Source organism: Musca autumnalis, unplaced genomic scaffold (genome assembly GCF_047663935.1).
Source record: "Musca autumnalis isolate F117 unplaced genomic scaffold, ASM4766393v1 scaffold_5, whole genome shotgun sequence".
Taxonomy (NCBI): domain Eukaryota; kingdom Metazoa; phylum Arthropoda; class Insecta; order Diptera; family Muscidae; genus Musca; species Musca autumnalis.
This window is the reverse complement of record NW_027412088.1, coordinates 178,022,158-178,047,497: the sequence shown is the minus strand read 5'-3', so window position 1 is coordinate 178,047,497 and position 25,340 is coordinate 178,022,158. Positions and strand designations below refer to the sequence as shown.

At 37.5% G+C, this 25,340-nt stretch overlaps 1 protein-coding gene across 1 annotated transcript in view; it reads right to left on the bottom strand.

Moving 5' to 3' along the window:
• The window catches only part of SerT (Serotonin transporter), a 45,840-nt gene extending 20,943 nt beyond the window's left edge, over positions 1-24,897 (bottom strand). The window contains exons 1-2 of the mRNA XM_073992572.1: positions 24,519-24,897; positions 20,107-20,383 (exon numbers count right to left, since the gene is read on the bottom strand). Coding sequence (XP_073848673.1) covers positions 20,107-20,383; positions 24,519-24,767 — 526 coding nt within the window. The 5' untranslated portion in view covers positions 24,768-24,897. The remainder of the gene's footprint in view (positions 1-20,106; positions 20,384-24,518) is intronic.
• Positions 24,898-25,340: the final 443 nt, after the last annotated feature.

The following is a 25,340-nucleotide window of genomic DNA, read 5'->3' as shown; positions in this document are numbered from 1 at the left end:
GGATTTTTTTTGAGAATTTTTTATTTTTTCATTTCATAGTATTATTTCAAAAAAAAAAAAAAAAAAAAATCAAAGTGGTTTGTGCAAAAAAAATCAAAGTGGTTTAATAATGAAATAAATATTATTTTATAGGCCGTTTACATATAACAAGGTTAACCCAGTGGGTCTGGGTTTCAAATGTCATTTCCATTGTACATACTTCAAATAAATCCTTATAAAGAAGGTTAACCCTGCAAAAAACTATAATATAAACGCCGTATTAGGCATTAATAGGCCAAAGTTTGTTCATTCTCACTACAGAAAATAATTTTTGAGAAAAAATTTCAAAAACATAACTCTAGTGTTCAGCCACATTTAAGCATTTAAGGGCAAAACTCAATCAGCTCGTCGTTTGCTTTGGTTGCGTCATTTCTAGTAAAAGAATAAATGACAACGGGCGACTTAGATCGAATTTGTCGGCCGTTCTTTATTCTTTTACCAGAAATGAAGCGAGACAAGCAAGAAAAATCCATGTTGGCCTTTACATCTTACAGGTTTTAAAAAGTTGACAATTCCAATTAATATCTGTCAAATAAATAACTTGAGTTTACTCAAAAATTTGTATTAATTGTCATTGGATGTTGTTTATTCCACAAACAATAGCTTTGTTCCCATACTTTTTAATAGTAAAACTCGTAAAAGAGAGGAATGTTTGGTTTACATTCGGCGTCTTTTCGTGATTTCGAAGGCGTTTCGTGATTTCGCGCGGAATCAAGCAAAAATTATCATGATTCCGCATACAAAAATGAAATCATCTCATTTCGTGATTTCAGCGAAATCAACATCGAAATCACAGTACACATGATATACAACCCTGCTTTTGTCTGAAAAAGTACCAAAAGTTGCAACACTTTTCACGTATCACAATAAACAAGGTTAATTGCTGCAACAAAAAATTTTAGTATCAAAATTTGTAAACAATGTGAAAAAAGTATTAAATTACTTTGTTGCAATGCTATTTTTCATTGTGTTCTCGTACTGTTAGAAAAAAGAACGAATTGCCAAAAATGGCTTCCCCATACAAATTTCTAAAAAAATATGGGAACGAAAAAATTACGGAAATTGCAAAAACTGCAGCAAATCAACGTATCAGCTATCGTATTTAGATGCCAATGAACATGCTGCTAGTTTCTACTAGGCCAAAATTGTATGGCAGAAAACAGGAGAATAGGGTGTTATTCGGCGCTATTTTTGTTTAAGGAGAATTGCAAGTCTTGCTAGACTTCAGAGTACGGGAACGCATTTTTAGCACTAAACGGGAAAACTGCTGCAAGTTCTGAACACAAATTTTATCTATCAAAATTTATTATTGTGATGTCTTAACGATAAAATCATTTTTTATTTTTTCATTTGTTAGTACTATACACAATTAATACGATATATAGATAATTTTACGATAATTTTCGAAATAAAGTTGTAAAGTTCTATATTGCCGTGTATTTTTGATGACTAATTCAATTTACAACAACTTGTTCTGAAAATTCATGTTCGATCAGCTGCGCATATGCATCTACCTTGATCATTGTGATATTTTGAAATCAACAAAAAAATAAGTGTAAACACCGGGATGTATTTCAGGATTTCGTGAAATCCAGTGGATTTTAGAGCGCAAGTGTAAACATGGCAGAAGAGAGAAAGCCGCCTGGGATTTGAACCAGCGTCCTTGAAAACATATGGGAAAATAATGTTGTCACGGCGTGTTAGCGTTCAAAGCTAAACTCATAACTTCAAAGGCAGCGCAAAAAAGCGTTTGTCATGAAGAAATACAATTCAACTGCCAAATATGCGTGAATGTATAAAAACCACATTTGCATTTGAAAAACCAAAAATTCTAGGACAGAGAAGCCATCCCACAGTCGATACGTCTGAAGAGTTGCTCAACTAACAGCGAAACCAGGTCACGTAATTTGGTGACTGTATGGGTTCGAGTCCTTGGCTTTCCTTTTTCACTTGCAAAAAATTTTCGATCATCAAGCTTAACTCTAAACGAGAAAATTAATAAAAATCATTAAAAATGATCTTCGCCCTAACAGGCAAAATTTAAAAAAAAAGAGAAAAATTGTTGTCACACAAAAGTTTTTTCAAAAAGTTCGGAAACGCAACAATGGAAAAAACGTCAAAAAAGCTGGAACAAATATCAAAGTCGGCGTACCAGCCAATCAGACGCCGGCATCCATGTTACTATTTTTTACACGCTCAAATTTGTCGTGTAAAAAGTTTTTAAAGAGAGCGTCATTCAGCGTAATTTTTGTTTAAAGAGAAGTGAACATTTTACAACATTTTTGTGTTCGGGAACGGGTTTTTCGGGTAAAATGTGTAAAAGTCGTAAAAATTGTAAAAACTTTTTAGTTCTGGAACAAAGCTAATACTACAATGTAAAGGATATTATTCGCTTACAAAAAAGTTTGTGAATAACATGTTGTGGAAAAGTAAACGAACAGACATATTATGAATGTAAACTTCTATCCCGATTATTTTAAACTCCCATGCTTTCATCATACCAACTCGGATATGATAAAAACGATTTAAGATTAGCTGTTAAATGTCAAATTCATAAACTGTTGCTCTGTTGTTGTCGTTGGTTTTTGTTTTTTGTGGCAGGCACATGACTTGTCGTTGACATACTTGATAACTTCGCAAGTAATCAGATTTTCCCAAAACAAAAACGAGCGAAGAAGAATGAGGGCGACAGCATGTGGCAAAAAGTAGAAAAAAAACTTGTTGCTTGTTATTTTGTAATTGTGCGAAACGATATGCCATACATCCTTACAAAGGAAGTACTGGTGGAAACTATATGCTGGCCAAAAGTAACAGTGGCGGTAAAAGAAATTATAACTTATAACTTTAAATTGAGGAGAATGTAAAACCAAAATTACGTTCACTTTCACCAAAACACATTACATTCTATATGAGAATCATTCACTATTTTTACGATTTCTACAACTTTTGCTATTAATGCCCGTAATTTCTAGCCCTAGGTAATTGGGTAGGTAGCTACCTATTAGTTATCTTTACCTACACGTTTGGCAATTTCTACGTGCCATTTACCGAGGCGTGTAAATTTTGAAAACATGTGGTAACATTGGTGATTTTCATTCATGATTTCGTAAAAACATTGCCACATATAAGTGTTTTACAATTTTTAACACATTGGCAACGATCAACCAGGCAAAATCCTTGGTGTAAGTTACACGACTGTTTTCGAACCGGTAACGTTACCTATGGATTGAAATTAAGAAATTTTGCTTACACTCATAGATAACTACGCGTAGAAATTACGGGCATTAATAAATTACGGGAACAGGCAATATTAAAATTACGAGTTTTATTAAAACTTAGTTGATGTAAATGGGGATTAAATGTTGATTTATATTACGTTTAGCTTTATGAAATTCACTCGATTTCAACTGTCAATTCCTTTGTGTATACGTCAAATGAAAACTCATCTTAAATCCATTGGATTTCGTATGACGTTTAATCAATGGAATTGGCAGTTGAAATCGAGTGGATTTCGTAAATGTAAACATACTACAATAGCGTATACGTCAAATAAAATCCAGTGTATTTATAACTAGGATTTGTTTGACGTATACGCTATGGAGTTGACATTTGAAATCGAGTGGGTTCATAAGTCTAAACGTACTATTACACTATTCATATATCCTCTAACGGATTTAATAAATCTAGATATACCTTTGGAGGATTTAAATGACAGTCATCTGTTTTTTGCTTATGTGTGCATACACAACAGCAAAGAAAAAAGTACACTGCATTCTTTTTCCATCACCACTATAGACACGATTGCGTATCTCTGAACAAATATTAAAATATTTTAATTTCGAATTTTGTTGTTTGGTCTGCAAAGCGCATTTGACATTTAGCAAAATGTAAACAAACTGGACGCAGGAACACTTGTAGCTTTTGGTACTTTTATACCAACAGTTGGATTTACTTTATTTACACTTGCTGTGTATTTTTTCTTAAGCGCTCGGCACATACGGTGCGTTGTGCGTCACGCTACAACAACCACATGAAAAATGTGTAAGTGATGCCAAGTTTTTTGAAAAACAACAATATGACTGACGCATTGAAGTTAAACATAATTTAACTGTTTTGGGACAACGCGTGTCCCAACGTGTCACTAAACGGACCGTATGTGCCGAGGGCTTAATAGCTCATTTAGACTAGCCATAAATCCTCGACTAGATTTAATAAATCCAGTACAAATCTCATTGCATATAGATATATATTTTGGAGGATTTAAATGGCAGTCAGCTGATTGTTGTTCATAGCCCAATTACCAAGGTAGATGCATTAGCCCATCCGATCGAATTTGAAACGTCAAAAGAATTTTTTGTAAATTGAATTCGTCTCAAAAAACATACGTCAAATTACAAATTTATTGTTTAATACTGAAAATGTTAGCACATTATGCTACTAATGCTAACTAAAGAGCAAATAAAGAACTATTTTATCGCAGTTTGCCCATAAATAAACGAATTATTTTATCGTTTAGACATCGTAAATATTAGTCTTGGTTGATTAAAATCAACTTTGTACATCAAAACAAATTTAATTTTTCCGCCTTGTTTACAATTTTTTACATTTTATACTATTTTTAGTGTAGCAATTCACCGATGCATCTACCTTGTTTCTTGTACCAGCTTGCAACTTTTTGTATTTTCTAGCAACATGTTGCAAAAAACAGAGTTGTATACGAGGATTTATGCCAGATTAAAAACAAATCCACTCAATAGGAGGATTTATTTTTGTATGGGATATCTGGTAGATTTTGGCTGGATTTAGCAAATAAAACCTGATAATGTGCTTAATCCGGCTAATGAAGTCATATCTAAATGGGCTATAATGCTCTGTTCCTTTACGTGCCTGAGGTTCCCATTTCTTACCATTTTTAACCCGCAAAGCGTTCCTTTACTTTAATAAGCATACAATTTATATGAGACCAGGGCACAGTGCGAAATATGGGAAGTTTAGTAGAACTTTAAGGAATTTTGAAGTACATAAAATTAATTAAATTTTAATTGAATTCGTTAGCTAAGTACTCCACTGCAAATGATCCATACTCAGTTTTGCGATTTACTCCGCGAAACGACTTAAAAATGCACTTAAAGTTGCACTTTTGCTTTATAATTGTTTTTCTAAGAAATATATGTAATTTGGATTCATTAAAAAATAGCGTGGCGCGGACATATGGTAACTCAGTATGCCATAATTAATTTTTCTTAATATTTTACAAAACAATTATGATATTTTTACACTTTAAAAAATGCAAAAACCCCTTATTGTTTTCGTGCAATTTTAGTCGGAAAGAAGTGATTTTTTGAAATTTTCAAAATTGTAATTTTTTATTTTCCGTAGGCATTTCAAAAGTGAATTACGTACATTCACGTGTTAAGATATATATAATCTGAAAGATTGGATTCTCCTCTGTTCGCAAAGCTATAAAACTGGTGCGGTATCGCGCGGTCTTTGGAGATATTCAAGATTTTCTAAAAAGACTTCGGGAATTTTATTCAATTGCATTTTCCAAAAGTCGAAGGTAAACGCGACAATGAACGCCATTGTTGACTGTGTTTTGAAGAAATGGACTCACTAATTCTAACAGTGATAATTTCTGTAAAATTAAGAAACCTCTCGCAATTTTTGATAGTTTTGACCTCTAAATGTTGGTGATTTACATATAGTGCAACATTTTTAGATGCTGCGGTACAAATACCAAAATACGTTAAAATTGTAATGTAGTGCAGACCTGAACTTGATCTGAAAGACATTATTAACAAAATTAATGGTACAGACCTGCTGAATGGACCAATAAACATTATAGATACAAATAAAAACCAAAAAATTGATATTTTACTCCTTAATAGATGTTTAGGGTTGTGGGGCTTCACCCAGAAGTGGACCAATGTTGACAGATTTTATATGAGGAGGATGTTTATTCGCTAATATCTTAAAATACACATTTGCATCAAAATCGGTTGCAATTTTTGTCTTCAACATTTAAAATACCTAACATGAAGGAACCCGTCATATGGGGACTGTACCAAAAACGCGTATCTACGATGATAATATTTCGCACAGTGGTTTTCTATCTACCAAGAACTAAATGCTAAAATACAACCAAATACATTGGAAAATGTGTCTGTAACATTTAAAATAGGTCCCATCTACCGGTACCGCTCAATGGGGGCTATACCTAAACGCGAACCTATATTGATAATATTTTGTACATAAGCTTTCTATCCGCTGAAAACTGAATATACCAATTTGCAGCAAAATCGATTGAAAAATGAATGTAAAACGTAAAAACGGCAGCAGGAGTTACATGAACGCTACGGGAAACCGCGGGCCTATGTGGCCCAATTTGAGCCAAACACTATCCACTAATATAAGAGACATTTTTGCAAAATTTTAGGAATCTACGCCCTTTCCTTTAAAAGTTATTAGCAAAGTTCCGCTAAAGTGCTCATATTTCGCACTGTGCAGGGGCTGGATTCTTGTTCTATGAAAATGTGAAATGAAAACTTTTATAAAGGAAAAAACTGTCAAATGAAAAAAAAATATAAAGGAAATATTTTTCATTTAAAATTTTCATAGAACACGAATCCAGCCCCTGTTCACCACATTTACCATTTTTTGCAACTGCCACCATTTTTAATAGTAAAGGAAGAGACCATAAATGTTACGTAGCAAATTTTTCTCAGTCACTTTTAGCAAGTTTTCAATGGTACATCTGTCAAAATATGTGTAAAAAGACAACATTCAGTAACAAATCGTAACAATTATTACAAATTATCACGCAAAAAGACACAGCTATTGACAACTAAAATTGGTATGCATCATGGTGGAATAAGAAGGTGTTACATCAAATCATACAAAACGTCAAATTTGCTCACAATAATGCATTACTGTGAATTGTTTGTTTACATTTTGTATGTGATTTTATTCACAAAAACGCATTTTGACAACTGGTATGAAGATCAGCTGTTTTTGGCGTTACACCTTATTATTTCACCATGACTGGTATGAAGATCAGCTGTTTTTGCCGCTGTACCTGTATTATTGTGCCATGGTATGCATTTTCGACAAGTACATATTTTAATCGACAGATGTTCCATCGAATTGATAATTTAATGACGCTTTTCTAAAACCCTTGGTGTAAATGCGGCTGTAATTGTTTACATCAATTATGCCATGTTTTAATTTGATACAAATTGTATTACGGCAAATGAGTATCAATAAAATTTCCGAATACTGTCTCGCCCATAGCATTCATTCATTCATCCATCTATCTGTCTCATCTTAATATTTAAAAATAAGACGAAAATTAAATAATTAAATTATTATTTGTATGAATGGCGTTTATGATTTTCAAAAGGCATTCACAAAATAAGGAAAGAAAAAACTTTAAACAAATCGTGTAATTTGCTTAAATACCACATGTAGAGATGGAGTTTTATAAACAGACAACAACAAATCCAAACTAATAGAAATTAAATGAAGTCAAGTTCGCTTGAATATATTGAATTAATGTATAAACTTTGCGCTTTAATATAAACAGAAGGTAATTTTATGAAAGCAACACGGAATAATATAGTATTTGTAAATCTTTCATTTCCTCCAATGTTTTCTCGTTGTTTGTTTAACATCGGTATTATTTGCATGACTTCTGTGAATGGCAGTGGCTTAAACAGTAAATAAAAAAAGATTTAAAATGATATGTAACATATATGTGTGAACGTTGTTTTAACATTTTATTGATTTTTTGATTTTGCGAAATCAAAGATAAATTTTCGTGGAAAAGGTTATGAATGCAAGTACATATTTTCACATTTGTAATATGAATCGCATCTGAAGTGCACTATGAACGGAACTTGAATGTTACTTTAAAGCTGGGTAACCACGAATTAGGTTACCCTTTTCCTTCTAGTCTTCTACCAGAAAAAAAGTAAGCAAGAAGGCCGAGCAAATTTCGAACTGGGTTGCCCTTTTCTTTTTTATTCTTTTATCAGAAGCAAGCAAGGCAAGCAGGCGAGCAGCTTATGTACCTAGGGCTTTAGGGGATGTAAAAAACTATTGGTCTGTCCCCGTACTTTATTAACTGGTACAAGTTACAAATGTCATAAACTACTTTCATGTAAATTCTGTGCAAGGGAACGCAAAATTTGTAAAAGTGGTAAAAATTGGGTGACGTAGGGGATGAATGATACCAAGGAACGGTCTTGATCGGCTTTAACATGGCAAAGCCCAGGACTTATCTTGGTCCCTCATTCATCTCAAGTGGATACTGACCTCCCCGTGGTGTCACCTGGGGAGCTGCCTTTAGCGCCCGTTAAAGGTAGTGAGATAACATGTGCCGCGCGTTCACCCATAAGAACGATAAAAACTTGGGTTGGGCGTTGGGCTAGTAACTCACCCCGTCAAAACTGCTTACTATGAAAAAACAAAGAAAAAGAAGAAAAACAAAGCCCTCTAAAGTTGACGACCCCCGCAAACGTATTAAGGACCATGATCTGCGAATCTGCACATGGAATGTCAGGACTCTTTACAGAGTAGGTGCAGTTTACGCATTGGCGGATGTACTTGACAAGTACAATGCTGATATTATCGCCTTACAGGAAGTGCGATGAAATCGGGCAGACGTAAAGATCACAAACGATTACGCAATGTATTATAGCTGCCATGAAACGAAGCATTAGCTAGGTGTTGGATACATGGTAAACCGGAGGCTTAAAAATCTTGTATCCAGTTTTACTCCGGTTGATGAGAGAATTGCCACAATCCGTATAAAAGCAAAGTTTTTTTTAATATCGGTCTCATCTGCGCCCATGCTCCGACCGAAGAGAAAGACGAACAGACCAAGGATATATGTATTCTACGAGCGCCTAGAGAGAGTATATGACCGCTGACCTGGCCATGACATTAAGATTGTTCTAGGAAATTTTAATGCTAAAATTGGAAGAGAAAATATATTCGGTCCCACGGTCGGCAAATTCAGCCTTCATGAGGTAACATCCGACAACGGAATGAGGCTGATTGATTTTGCAGCGGCAAAGAACGTGGTAGTGAACAGCACCAGATTCCCACACCTCGACATACACAAGGCTACGTGGATATCCCCGGATGGGAAAACAAAAAATCAGATTGATCATGTTGTGATAGATGGAAGACACTCGTCCAGTGTGTTAGATGTCCGATCGATTCGAGGTGCGAACATCGACTCGGACCATTTCCTTGTAGCAGCCAAGGTACGCACTCGTCTTAATGTTGCGGCAAAAGTGCGATCTAACACAGGACGGAAGCTGGATTTCCAGAAGCAACAGACAGCACAAGCCTACTCCGCTCAACTGACTCGCATGCTGGAAAACAGCACTCCTTGTCCCGAGAATGTGGAAGCGCGGTGGCAAAGAATAGCCCACTCACTTCAAACTGCCGCAAAATCTGTGCTTGGGTACCAAAAACCACCCTCTAAAAATCTGTGGTACGATCAGGAGTGCCGTAAGGCTACTGAAGAAAAGAACGCGGCATACAGAGCAACCCTGCATTCAGTAGCAACACGAAGCGCGAAAGAAAAATATCGGGAGAAGAGGAGAGAGGAAAAGCGTATTTTCAGGAGAAAAAAGAAGGAGCAAGAAAAACGTGAGCGTGAGAAACTCGAGATGTTCAGGAGTCAGAATGAAGTCCGAAAATTTTACCAAAGTGTAAAACACCAGACTGAAGGATATGGTGCAGGCACATTCTCCTGCAAAGATCACCAAGGGATTCTGGTAACTGATACAGATAGCGTACTGAGGATCTGGAAGGAGCACTTTATGAAGCTTTTGGTATCGAATATGGATGTCGCTGAAGATACCCCAGAACCAATCGTAAATGACAATGTTGAATGTCTACCACCTAGCCAAAGCGAGGTTACGACAGCCATTAATCGGCTGAAAAACAATAAGGCAGCAGGAGCTGATGGACTTTCCGCCGAATTGTTCAAGACCGATGGCGAAATGCTGGTAAGGAGTATGCATCAGCTAATTTGCGAAATTTGGCAGGAAGAAAGCATACCCAACGATTGGAACCTCAGCCTACTATGTCCCGTACATAAGAAAGGAGACAAAACGGTTTGTGCAAATTAGCGAGGTATAAGTCTCCTTCCCATCGCATATAAAGTGTTGTCGAGCATACTGTGGGAACGATTAAAACCCATGGTCAATGAACTAATCGGGTCATACCAATGCGATTTTAGACCTGGTAAGTCGACAATTGACCAAATCTTCACACTGCGCCAAATAACCCACGAATGACAGATCGACACATACCACCTATTCGTCGACTATAAGGCCGGGTTCGACAGCCCAATTAGAGCAAAGGTGTTTCAAGCCATGTCTGAGTTTGGCATCCCTGCAAAACTAATTCGACTATGCAGGATGACATTGGCTGATACAAGATCAGCGGTTAAAATAGGAAAGAAACTCTCCGAGTCTTTCAACACAAAACGAGGTTTCAGACAAGGCGACAGTCTATCGTGTGACCTATTTAATATCCTACTGGAAAAGGTCACACGAGATGCGAATATATATACGGCCAGAGACAAAAACAGCACGATATACAATAAAGATGTAATGTTGCTTGCATACGCAGATGACATAGACATAATAGGTAGATCAGCGCGAGCCGTAACAGCCACCTTTGCAAAAATTGAAAAAGAGTCTGCCAAAGTGGGTCTGGCAGTCAACGGCGATAAGACGAAGTTTATGCTATCAACACGCAAGTCGTCCAGTAGACTCGGACCAACTGTGGATGTTGATAATTATAAATTTGAGATTGTAAATGACTTTATCTACCTCGGCACCGCCATAAATAAAACCAACAATATAAGCCTTGAAATAAAGAGAAGAATAATATTGGCCAACAGATGCTACTTTGGTCTAAATAAACAGTTTAAAAGCAAAACCACCTCACGTCAAACAAAACTTACACTTTACCGGACACTGATACTACCCGTTCTTATGTATGGATCTGAAGCATGGGTACTTGCGAAAGCAGATGAGGCAGAACTTGGTGTGTTTGAGAGAAAAATTCTTCGAAAGATTTATGGACCAATATGCGTTGAAGGTGAATAGCGACGTCGTATGAACCACGAGCTATACCAGCCGACCAACATCGATATAGTAAAACGTATCGAACTACAACGATTGCGTTGGTTTGGCCATGTCAGCAGGATGGATAAAGATGCCCCCGCCAAAAAGGCATTTGAATACGAGCCACTCGACGGTATACGCCCCAAGGGAAGGCCAAAACTCCGATGGAAAGACCAAGTTGAAGAAGATATCACAAAACATGGCGTCCAAAATTGGAGAAGTATGGCAAAAGATCGGTGCGTTTGGAAATCTATTCTTAGTTCGGCTTATGGCATAAGACGTTCTGTTTAGTATAAAAGCCATCTAATTAAGTAAGTAAGGTAAAAATTGAAAAACTTTTTAGTTCTGAAACAGAGCTTATGCTGCAGACTGATAAGCATATGATATAACTAAAGCCGAAGACACAATAAAGTCCAAAACACATCCAACGTTTAAGTAAAGTTTTGTGTAATTTCTGATAAAAGAATACAGAAAAATTCAATCTATGTTGCCCTTGGTCTTTTATTCTTCTGCCAGAAACGATGCAAAATATTACTCAAACGTTGGATGTGTTTTCAGTCAAATTCGTACATGGTTTCCTTTTTATTCTTATACCATAAATGTTGCGAAACTTTAGGCAAAAGCCTTAAAGGCCTGGGTACATAAGCTGCCTCAACTGGTTGCCTTGCTCTCCTGCTTCATTTCTGACATAACATAAAATAAAAGAATAAAGAAGACCGAGCAAATTTCGAACTATGTTGCCCTTTTCTTTTTTATTCTTTTATCAGAAGCAAGCAAGGCAAACAGGCGAGGCAGTTTATGTATGTACCCAGACCTTAAGGTAGAAACACAATGACTTTTGTTGCTTGCTTCACGCTCAATTTCATGTAAATGCTCAAAGGCCAAGTACTACCTAATACAAATGCGATCTTGGATTTCTTTATTCATTTACAGAAATTCAGGATTGGATAAGCATGAATTTCTCATTGTGTTCTAACCTTAAAGGCCTGCGTACATAAGCTGCCTTGCCTGCTTACCTTGCTTACTTCTGATAAAAGAATAAAAAAGAAAAGGGCAACCCAGTCCGAAATTTGCTCGGCCTTCTTTATTCTTTTATTTTTATTATGTCAGAAATGAAGTAGGAAAGCAAGGCAATCAGGCGAGGCGGCTTATGTACGCAGGCCTTAAAGGCCTCCGTAAATAAGAAGCCTCGCTTTCAATGGCTGGCGTATACGTACATGAATAAAGGAAAAGGTTACCGGTGCAGGGTGTTCAGAGGGTTCTCTATCGACAGTCGGTTGATCTCCAATGTAATAACGTCTTGGATGTCCTCATGATAATACATTAAAGCCGAAAACACATCTAACGTTTCAATAAAGTTGGGCGTCATTTCTGATAAAAGAATACAGAAAAATACGATATATGTTGCCGAAAAGGCGCCCAACTTTACTGAAACGTTGGATGGGTTTTCGGCTTAAGTCTTACGAATGCCTATAGGTGGTGTATCTTCCATTCTAACGTGATGGTTAGGGTGACTCGACCAGCAGGAACTGTCTTGTCAGTAACACATTATGTTGCCTGACAAACAGCGCACTGGTCTTCTCGTGAAAATGATTCACATTTGTCATCTAGACGCAGCCTGTATTTAGGAGAGCATTTTTGGGACGTTTGCAGGATTCTCCATTTTGTTTCGCTCAGGAAGTAAGGCCGTGTTTATATTATAGACTTTTTCAGGGTTAACCTTCTTCATGAGGTTTTATTTGAAATATAAGCAATGGAATTGACATTTGAAACCCAGTGGATTTGTTAAATACATATATACGTGCTATAATAGCCCATTTAGATATGACATCATTATCCGGATTTAGCCCATTATCAGGTTTTATTTGCTAAATCCAGCCAAAATCTACCAGATTTCCCATACAAAAATAAATCCTCCTATTGAGTGGATTTGTTTTAAATCTGGCAAAAAACCTCGTATACAACTCTGTTTTTTGCAACATGTTGCTAGAAAATACAAAAAGTTGCAAGCTGGCACAAGAAACAAGGTAGATGCATCGGTGAATTGCTACACTAAAAATAATTTATAATGTAAAAATTTGTAAACAAGGCGGAAAAATTAAATTTGTTTTGATGTACAAAGTTGATTTTAATCAACCAAGACTAATATTTACGATGTCTAAACGATAAAATAATTCGTTTATTTATTTTAGATGGGCAAACTGCGATAAAAAATTCTTTATTTGCTCTTTAGTTAGCATTAGTAGCAGTATTAAACAATAAATTTGTAATTTGATGTATGTTTTTTGAGACGAATTCAATTTACAAAAAAAAAAAAATTTTTTTGTTGAAAATTAAGAGCTATTACACTCCTTGGCCAACGTACATATGTTGTTCAACCCTGTATGTTGACAGAGGTTTTAAGCCATAGCGAGAGAAAAAAATTCTTTTGACGTTTCAAATTCGATCAGATGGGCTGATGCATCTACCTTGGTAATTGTGCTATGAACAAAAGTCAGCTGACTGCCATTTAAATCCTCCAAAAATGTTTATCTAAATGCAATTGGATTTGTACTGGATTTATTAAATCCAGTCGAGGATTTATTAAATCCAGTCGAGGATTTATGGCTAGTCTAAATGAGCTATAAGTCCAGACTGTGGCGGTATAATTGAAGACAAAGAGACCATTGACATTATATGACGCTTTCAGTGTCTCCTTATCTTTGTCCCAGGAGGTGCTAACTAATGTTTTTAGGACTTTGTTCCTGGATTTCACCTTCAGGTTGATGTAAGTGATGTGTGAGGAGAAGTGAAGGAGACTATCCAAGACTACCCACAATTATCTTTAAATTATGACGTCTGTCATCAACGAAACTATCTTTCATCAAGACACAGACAGAATAAAGACACTGTGAACGTTGCCGTATGATAGCTTTAGATCAATCGTGGTCACATTTGGCAAGGCGGTGCCGATGATTTTCGGCAATTTACACGCACACGACCCGAATGCACAGAAAGAGCGTACAAAAGAGAACAAATGTTATGATTTGTTATTGTTTTATAGCTTGCGTGAATACAAACTTACAAACACACTGTTATAAGTTACCAATATTTTGAATACATTCACATTTTCTCCCTTCTCTTTTTGGTCATGCCTGTTTTAGATTGAAATTTGCGAAAGTGCCTAAATAATTGGACATTTTAACACGTATCTACATACGACACCCGCGAAATACCACCACAATTTCCAATGGATGATGTTGCGAATGTCATCAGGAACGCTAAATTATCCAAAGCGTTGGGCCCTGAAGGAATGAATCTCCGTGGTAATGTTGAAACAGCTCTCATCCTGTCACTAGCCACCTACATCGTTCCCGAAGTCTGTGAAAATGGGCAGGGTGGTTCCGCTACTGAAGCCGGACAATGATGCCAGCCAGAACCTTGAGGCTTTAGTCCTCTCCACCGTCAGAACTAGCTATCCAGTTGCCGAACATCAGCATGGGCTCCTTTAGCTGCACAGCACGACAACAGCGCTGAACGCCATCTCCACACAAATTAGTCGAGGACTCAACCAGCCGTGTGATAGAACAGTGATGGTGGCGCTTGACATATCAAAAGCCTTTGATGCTGTCAAGCACTCCACGCTGTTTGTGGAGATCGAACAGACGTTGGATAGTCAATTATATGTGTGACTGGCGTAGTCGTACGTGGAATTCTGTAACAAGAAGTCCAAGCCCCGTAGAGTGAAACAGGGAACTGCAGATGGTTGTACGATCTTCACGGCAGCCACCTTCCCGGATGTCATTTGTGAACGGCTCAACTCCTATTTGACTGATCTTATCACCTTTTTCCACGCGATGAATATGCAAATATCCCCCACTAAATGTACGGCCACTCTGTTCACTATATCGATGGCAGAGATGAGAACTGAGTTGAATGTCATGGTCTATGGCAGCAGAATTCCGACCACACACTACTCCCGTAACTGTAGGGCTTACATTCGACAGCTATCTGTGACAAGCTGAGATGCTAGAACAAGGTCCTTAGGTCCCTAGCCGGCAGCACTTGGGGTGCAGATAAAGAAACTTTGTTGACCACATATAATGCGATAGGTAGGTCTGTGGTAAGCTATGTGGAGCCAATATGGTCCGTGAAAATGAGTGAAACGCATTGGGAAAATGTTCGAACCTGTCAGAATGCCTTCCTGAGAACTGCTACAGGGTGCTTCCTCATGTCTTCAGTGGACCATCTACATGAGGAGACAAAGATTCTTCCGGTACAGAAACGCAATGGCATGCTTTCGTTGAAGTAGTTTTTCGGGTGTTATCGTGAGAGCCATCCTAATCACCATCTGGTGGGTAGACCCGACACATTCAGGCACATTAGGAAGGATATACATGCTCTGGAGGGAGAGGTGCAACGATACAGGATAGAACCCCTAGATCAACAAGCATATCGAGAAGGTTTGAATAGCATTTACACGGACGTAGTGCTAAGGCTATAAGCAAAGTCCTCGTAGTACATCCCCATCTAACGCGGCTGAGGAGCGTCAGCTGCCACGACAAACCAGGGTAGTTTTGGCTTAACTACGCTCGGGATATTGCAGTCGCCTAAATTTTTATTGGGCGGAAATGGATTGCGCCGTGCAAGACATATGCCCAGTATGCGGGTGTAAGGAGGAGAGCCATCCTAATCACCATATGGTGGATAGGATCCCCCAACCATGCATGTCAGAAGTTATCTTTATGATCTAGAAGAGACCGGGCTCCCCCCTGACTACGTCGGCGGTAGTAAACAATCCAACGTTGGACATAAGGAAGAATGGAGTTCATGATGTCAGAAATCAGAATCGAATGGTCGATCGTATCGAACGCCTTGGACTGATCAAGTGCTACACAATGGTCTGTTCGGGTATTCGTCACTGATTTAGGCCAACCAAAATCTTTGTAGTTATCTTTTGAAAAACCCTGGTTGTACTATGAGCTTCGCAGATACCATGCTGATGTGAAGCAAGGTGAAAATAATGTTTCGGGGATGAATGCAATAGGGATTCTAAAACCTTTGTTTAAGGTGAAAGAAGGAAGGTAGGGCGTTAGGATTGTTGATTTGTAAAGGATTTGTCCGACTTCTGAAACGGAATTATGCGAGCCATTTTCAAAATGCCCGCAATTACCAAATGGGAAATTGATAGTTCCAAAACATTTGTCAAGTACCTTAAATCTACTGCTCCCAACTTCTTTAACATTATCAGGGATATGCCAACTAGACCAAGGGGCCTTGGATGGTTTGGACTTGAAGGTAATTCTGTATCTACCTGTGCTCATCACTCGCTTCGCTTGGTGTCGGCAGGGTTTTAGGAGTTTGAAGTATTGACCTTCCCCCGAAAAAAAATTGTACCGTCGTAATAGAGAACGCGAGAACAACCAGCTGCAACACATTAAAAAAACGATCAGAGACATGTCTTTTAACTACATATTTGCGATGGAGGAACGCAAAGGAGTGGACAGATATAACCCATATTTGAACTTGATCTTTGTCCCAAAAAATATTACAATGTATAAAGTTGAACCCAATCTGTTTTCCCCTTCGAGAGTTATTGTGAGCATAATTTTAGCGAACAATTTTGAACTTTTGTGGGGAATGTACCCGAAGGAGTTAGTTGTTCGATATGATAGATCTTCGAACTATGTTTGATCTATTCGAGAGGTGTATGTCACTGCACCTAATAAAACTGCAGCAGCTTATGGGGTTACCAGCCGAACTGTTCAAAACTGGTGGCGCCCAACAGTTATCATCAATATTTGAAAGAAGGAAGGCGTAGTCTAAGCGTTCTAAGATTCCAATGGGATTTAGATCGAAGACTTATGGCCCCTGGACAATTTTGTACAATTGTTTTACCTGTCTTGGTAGTTTTCTATTTAGCGACGCATGAGGTCATTTAGTGATTAGAGTCTACATCTATTTAAAGATAAGACTGGCAGCAATAAATTGTGTAGTTTTATTACCCACGAAGCATTATGCCTGCTGTGTGCATAATGCATTTCTCGGTACAACGTGCATTTCTAATGTGCGTCGATTTATTTGTACTTTCTATTTTAAGGTCTAGAGTTAAATATTTTGTAATAAAAGTCTGAGTCTCTCTAAAGTCATCAAACAGACAACATCAGCCCGCGCGTTTTCTTTTCTTGGGTTTTTTCCCTTAAGGTTTCTTGGTACATTTTTGTGATGCGACGAGGAGTCCGTCGCATCATTTGGTGACCCCACAGCGATTGTTTCGTGTATAGTAAAGACACGAGATAGTTCGCGTAAATAGGAGCGGTATTAGCGCGTAGTAAAAAGTTGCTATGTTGGACTTATCCGCTATTTTAGTGACGTGATAGGCGCGTAGTGAAAAATAACTCGTTAGGCCTATCCGTGGTTAGTGTAGTGACTTGTCAGGCTCACATTTTAAAAAAGAAAAGTGCTGTAGTATTTCCGTCAGTGTGATAACTTATTAGACGCGTAGTGAAAAGTGACTACGTTAGGTTTAGTCGTTAGGTTATAGAAAGGCGCACAGTCGAAGCAAAGAGTGTGTTAGGCCAATTTTTATAGCTAATTAAAAAAATAAATAAAGTGACAAAAAGTGTATTTCGTGAAAATGAATTTTCAAGATTTCATCCAAAATCAAAGGGTGTTGGGCGAATACATTGTTTCGCTTTATTTAGAACTGAGCAAAATTGCTCAGAAAAGTGTAACCAGGGAAACAAGGGAAAAGTTGGTTAAAATTGTTAGTTCCTTCACGGAAGCAAGAAGGGATTTTTTAGACAATGATAGGGAGCTCCGCGATATGGGAAAATTTCCAAATGCATAGCATATTCGCCTCAGGTGTACGGTATGCAATAAAAAGTTCGACTTCTTAAATCGTCAAGTAAGGATAGATTTTGGGATCGAATCAAAGAAGGATTCGTTAGAGACACGAATTATTTCTAGGTCTAAATATATAGCTGAAATGGACAGCTTAAGTCCACTGGAACAGTATGAAAAAAGATACATAATGCGCCATTCAAAAACATTAAAAGGTGGGTTAATAACATGATGAAATAATAAGGTGGCGTAAAACGACCAGCTGATTGGTTTCAATCTGTCAAATTTTTTGTTATTGTGAATGAATTGTATGAAAACGTAAACAAACATTTTGACATATTGAAGAATTTTCGGCCAAAAAGAAGTTGTTGTTGTGCTTCTTACGTGACCTGTTAAATAGATCTTGGTTAATAAGAAACCTTGAGTATTCTCTGAACGATTTGGAGACTGAGATCAGGACTGAGTTTTCAGACGTAGAATATATCAAAGATAGATACGATATTGCATCGTCAAGACTGATGGAATATTTGGGGGAATTTCCCAAAGACGATGATCTCGTAGTAAATTATAACTTTTTAAAGAATTATTACCACTTAGTGCGAAGTGGGAACATTTCATGAATAGGACCAAAAAAGGTGAACATAAATGTGAAGGTTTCAGGTAGTGTAGGGTCCACTCAGAAAGTAGTTGGGCACACGGAAACTATGGAAACTGAAAATGAAAACGGTCGCGGTGATGTTTCGCGAAAGTTTGAAAGTAAAATAAACCGGCTAAGAGAGGAAAATGAAAAACTGGAGTCCAAATTGAGTAAAAAAACAAAGGACTGCCGAATTGCTGAAGAAAAAAACCCGGTTCTATGAGTCACGAGCTGAAGACCTTAGCGCCAAATTCAATGCTGCTTATGCTGAAAAGGAAAAGGCTGTGGAAGATTTTTGTGAAGTGTAGACAGAATTGGAGTCTTTACGCAAAGAGCTGGACGAAGCCCGTAAACGTCTCAAAGATGAATCTCTGCTTCGTACGGACCTGAGAAACAATATTCAGGTTCTACGTTCCGAACTTACGCAGAAGGAGCACAATCATTTGCAAGAAGTTAATGTAATACGTTCACGGCACCAAGTCGAAATCTGTGAAGTTAACAGTCGTCTCTCTACAACCACGAGGCAAGTAACATCTCGCGGCGGGTTCATTTTCTTTTTTTCCAGTTTTCTTGGGTGCACTTGTGATGAGATCGAGGAGTCGTCTCAGCCCCTTTAGCAATTTATTCATGGCATATTGACCATTCAGAATACCTTTCTATCTATTCGCCTGAAATTATTCTTTAAAAGATTTTAAGCCATTTTAGTTCACTCATATTCCAAAGTATTAGCATATTAAGCCAACTTTTACCTAAACTAACCACCTCCAAGTGTGTGTGCATATGATGAGACGTCATAGTTCAGAGCTTTGAAGATGATTTTAGTAACTTTGAGAATGTGTACCAAGAACTCAGAGGCACAAAACTCTCAACTTTCAACTAAGAAACCAAATAAAAGAATAACACAAAGACAAGGGGAAAGGCCGGAGAACAAATAAAAACAATTTAAACTTTACATACATCACGAAGTGGCAAGAACAAACGACAAGTTGCAGTAGCTTCTGAAAAAAAACTGCTAAGTCAATATGTTTTTTTTTCTTTGTCTTCAAACACTCGCACAAAGAGAGATAGAAGTGAACGACGACAAATGAGCCGACATTCAAACATTCAAAAGGTAAGTCAGTCAGTCTGGCAGTAAACAATTGCCGCAAAGCTGGCGGCAGACAGCAAAGATTTACGATAAAAGTAGAATGGGTGGATTGGTCCTTTGTCTATGCGGAGAGGTGGTGGTGATTACAAAGCCATGAAGAGGCCAGTCTAAGCAAATATCAAAATGATGCTACTACATGTTAGCGTTCTTTATGTCTTATTAGCATCATAAGTTATAAATCAGGTGGAGGATGTTGTTTTCTTTTTTTTTTTGATGCTTCTCTTTAGCACGCAAAGAAAATCAATGAAAGAAATTACTAAAGGATTTGATAACTTCTGGTTGAATTTTATAACACATTTACTTTCGCTTACCTTTTAATGCTGGACATATTCTACGCCATATACTCAAACAGCCGCAACGATGAAATTGTCCCAATGCCAATTCCATATAGAAGAGAGGCAGTCCACCGAATACCAACATAATACAATAGGGTATAAGGAAAGCTCCGCCGCCATTCTGGTAACAGATATATGGGAAACGCCATACATTTCCCAAATCGACGGCAAAACCAATAACAGCTAAGAGGAATTCGGCTTTTTGGCCCCATGTTTCACGTCGCCGCTCTGTTACTGAAACAACCAAGACACGCTGCAAATGGAAAGCAAAAGGAAAAAAAGTAATTTGTAAATAATTTTCTAAAAAAGGAAATGGAAAACCTTATTCAGCCAGGCTGAATTAAAGTTTTCCTATGGAAAACCTTATTCAGCCAGGCTGAATTAAAGTTTTCCTATGGAAAACCTTATTCAGCCAGGCTGAATTAAAGTTTTCCTATGGAAAACCTTATTCAGCCGAGCTGAATTAATGTGTTCCCATAGAAAACCCTATTCAGCCAGTCTGAAATAAAGTTTTCCCCTAGAAAACCTTTTTCAGCCAGGCTGAATTAAAGTTTTCCTATGGGAACCCTTATTCAGCCAGGCTGACTTAAAGTTTTCCTATGGAAAACCTTATTCAGCCAGGCTGAATTAAAGTTTTCCTTTGGAAAACCTCATTCAGCCAGGCTGAATTAAAGTTTTCCCATAGAAAACCTTATTCAGCCAAGCTGAATTAATGTTTTCTCCATAGAAAACCTTATTCAGCCAGGCTGAATTAAAGTTTTCCTTTGGAAAACCTTATTCAGCCGGGCTGAATTATAGTTTCTCTACGGAAAACCTTATTCAGCCAGGCTGAATTAAAGTTTTCCTATGGAAAACCTTATTCAGCCAGGCTGAATTAAAGTTTTCCTATGGAAAACCTTATTCAGCCAGGCTGAATTAAAGTTTTCCTATGGAAAACCTTATTCAGCCAGGCTGAATTAAAGTTTTCCTATGGAAAACCTTATTCAGCCAGGCTGAATTAAAGTTTTCCTATGGAAAACCTTATTCAGCCAGGCTGAATTAAAGTTTTCCTATGGAAAACCTTATTCAGCCAGGCTGAATTAAAGTTTTCCTATGGAAAACCTTATTCAGCCAGGCTGAATTAAAGTTTTCCTATGGAAAACCTTATTCAGCCAGGCTGAATTAAAGTTTTCCTATGGAAAACCTTATTCAGCCAGGCTGAATTAAAGTTTTCCTATGGAAAACCTTATTCAGCCAGGCTGAATTAAAGTTTTCCTATGGAAAACCTTATTCAGCCAGGCTGAATTAAAGTTTTCCTATGGAAAACCTTATTCAGCCAGGCTGAATTAAAGTTTTCCTATGGAAAACCTTATTCAGCCAGGCTGAATTAAAGTTTTCCTATGGAAAACCTTATTCAGCCAGGCTGAATTAAAGTTTTCCTATGGAAAACCTTATTCAGCCAGGCTGAATTAAAGTTTTCCTATGGAAAACCTTATTCAGCCAAGCTGAATTAAAGTTTTCCTATGGAAAACCTTATTCAGCCAGGCTGAATTAAAGTTTTCCTATGGAAAACCTTATTCAGCCAGGCTGAATTAAAGTTTTCCTATGGAAAACCTTATTCAGCCAGGCTGAATTAAAGTTTTCCTATGGAAAACCTTATTCAGCCAGGCTGAATTAAAGTTTTCCTATGGAAAACCTTATTCAGCCAGGCTGAATTAAAGTTTTCCTATGGAAAACCTTATTCAGCCAGGCTGAATTAAAGTTTTCCTATGGAAAACCTTATTCAGCCAGGCTGAATTAAAGTTTTCCTATGGAAAACCTTATTCAGCCAGGCTGAATTAAAGTTTTCCTATGGAAAACCTTATTCAGCCAGGCTGAATTAAAGTTTTCCTATGGAAAACCTTATTCAGCCAGGCTGAATTAAAGTTTTCCTATGGAAAACCTTATTCAGCCAGGCTGAATTAAAGTTTTCCTATGGAAAACCTTATTCAGCCAGGCTGAATTAAAGTTTTCCTATGGAAAACCTTATTCAGCCAGGCTGAATTAAAGTTTTCCTATGGAAAACCTTATTCAGCCAGGCTGAATTAAAGTTTTCCTATGGAAAACCTTATTCAGCCAGGCTGAATTAAAGTTTTCCTATGGAAAACCTTATTCAGCCAGGCTGAATTAAAGTTTTCTTATGGAAAACCTTATTCAGCCAAGCTGAATGAAAGTTTTCCTATGGAAAACCTTATTCAGCCAAGCTGAATGAAAGTTTTCCTATGGAAAACCTTATTCAGCCAGGCTGAATGAAAGTTTTCCTATGGAAAACCTTATTCAGCCAGGCTGAATGAAAGTTTTCATATGGAAAACCTTATTCAGCCAGGCTGAATGAAAGTTTTCCTATGGAAAACCTTATTCAGCCAGGCTGAATGAAAGTTTTCCTATGGAAAACCTTATTCAGCCAGGCTGAATGAAAGTTTTCCTATGGAAAACCTTATTCAGCCAGGCTGAATGAAAGTTTTCCTATGGAAAACCTTATTCAGCCAGGCTGAATGAAAGTTTTCCTATGGAAAACCTTATTCAGCCAGGCTGAATGAAAATTTTCCTATGGAAAACCTTATTCAGCCAGGCTGAATGAAAGTTTTCCTATGGAAAACCTTATACAGCCAGGCTGAATGAAAGTTTTCCTATGGAAAACCTTATTCAGCCAGGCTGAATGAAAGTTTTCCTATGGAAAACCTTATTCAGCCAGGCTGAATGAAAGTTTTCCTATGGAAAACCTTATTCAGCCAGGCTGAATGAAAGTTTTCCTATGGAAAACCTTATTCAGCCAGGCTGAATGAAAGTTTTCCTATGGAAAACCTTATTCAGCCAGGCTGAATGAAAGTTTTCCTATGGAAAACCTTATTCAGCCAGGCTGAATGAAAGTTTTCCTATGGAAAACCTTATTCAGCCAGGCTGAATGATAGTTTTCCTATGGAAAACCTTATTCAGCCAGGCTGAATGAAAGTTTTCCTATGGAAAACCTTATTCAGCCAGGCTGAGTGAAAGTTTTCCTATGGAAAACCTTATTCAGCCAGGCTGAATGAAAGTTTTCCTATGGAAAACCTTATTCAGCCAGGCTGAATGAAAGTTTTCCTATGGAAATCCTTATTCAGCCAGGCTGAATGAAAGTTTTCCTATGGAAATCCTTATTCAGCCAGGCTGAATGAAAGTTTTCCTATGGAAATCCTTATTCAGCCAGGCTGAATGAAAGTTTTCCTATGGAAAACCTTATTCAGCCAGGCTGAATGAAAGTTTTCCTATGGAAAACCTTATTCAGCCAGGCTGAATGAAAGTTTTCCTATGGAAAACCTTATTCAGCCAGGCTGAATGAAAGTTTTCCTATGGAAAACCTTATTCAGCCAGGCTGAATGAAAGTTTTCCTATGGAAAACCTTATTCAGCCAGGCTGAATGAAAGTTTTCCTATGGAAAACCTTATTCAGCCAGGCTGAATGAAAGTTTTCCTATGGAAAACCTTATTCAGCCAGGCTGAATGAAAGTTTTCCTATGGAAAACCTTATTCAGCCAACCTGTATGAAACTTTTCCTATGGAAAACCTTATTCAGCCATGCTGAATGAAAGTTTTCTTATGGAAAACCTTATTCAGCCAGGCTGAATGAAAGTTTTCCTATGGAAAACCTTATTCAGCCAGGCTGAATTAAAGTTTTCCCACAGAAAACCTTATTCAGCCAGGCTGAATTTAAGTTTTCCCCTAGAAAACCTTATTCAGCCAGGCGGAATTAAAGTTTTCCCATAGAAAACCTTTTTCAGCCTGGCTGAATTAAAGTTTTCCTATGGAAAACCTTATTCTGCCAGGCTGAATTAAAGTTTTTCCATAGAAGACGTTATTCAGCCAGGCTGAATTAAAGTTTTCCCACAGAAAAACTTATTCAGCCAAGCTGAATTAATGTTTTCCCCATAGAAAACCTTAATCAGCCAGGCTGAATTAAAGTTTTTCCATAGAAGACCTTATTCAGCCAGGCGGAATTAAAGTTTTCCCATAGAAAACCTTTTTCAGCCTGGCTGAATTAAAGTTTTCCTATGGAAAACCTTATTCTGCCAGGCTGAATTAAAGTTTTCCTATGGAAAACCTTATTCAGCCAGGCTGAATTAAAGTTTTCCTATGGAAAACCTTATTCATCCAGGCTGAATTAAAGTTTTCCTATGGAAAACCTTATTCAGCCAGGCTGAATTTAAGTTTTCTCATAGAAAACCTTATTTAGCCAGGCTGAATTGAAGTTTTTGTTCTGTATATGCTTTTCTGATGCCCTAATATTATAACCCTTTGCTTAATCAATACCATATCTCTGAATATGCCACTATTATCATGCTAAAGTAAATACTTCTTCTCCCCATTATTCTTCGTGTTTATGCCTACACTTACCTCATTATTTATTAATTTAGGTGCCAAGGGATCTGTGACTTTGGCTGGCGTTGCATTATCCGTATCATCTTCATTGGAGTCATCTTCATTGGGTGGCGATTCTTTGTTATTGCTCCAAGGACTTGCTGTTGTTGTTGTACCTGCTGTGTTATTTGTTACTGTTGTTGCCGCTGAGGATGCATTAGTGGCTGTTAAATTATTTGCAAATTCACAACTGTTGCTGTTGTTTGTCTTCTTTGAACGTTCCATGGTTAGGGAAAGAGAATCCAGCAAGTGATGCTTTAATGGACAATTTGAAACATAAAGAAACCTATTGAAATGCCAATAGTGATGATGATGCTGATAGAGGTTTCGTGCGGGAGAATGAATATTATTTCTCTAGGGCAGTAGTTGTGTGTGTCTCAAGTTGCGTGTTACCGGTTTCAGATTGATTGGTTATGGGATTTTTATTTGTTTTTTTTGTCAAACCTATAGCTCAATTTAGGTACTGCGGTTCATGACAATCAAATGTGTATTGGCTGATCAATCCGTGGCTCTCCCCTCTCTCTGTCCACCTATCTTTCCGACTATCTGTCTGTGAGTATTCAAATTACAAATTTTGTCACTTAAAGATCATTATCACCAGCCACTAACGTCATCATTAAAGCCACAACCGCTGCCACATGTTGTTGGGGTTTTAAATGTTGAAATTATTGCACATTAAAATGTGTAATTTTGTTATCCATTCTGGGTGTCAAATGTCATCAGGTTAAAGTTGCAGCCTGCAAAAAAACGTAAACAAATAAAGACATTTTTATATTGGTTATTATGGGATTGAAGATG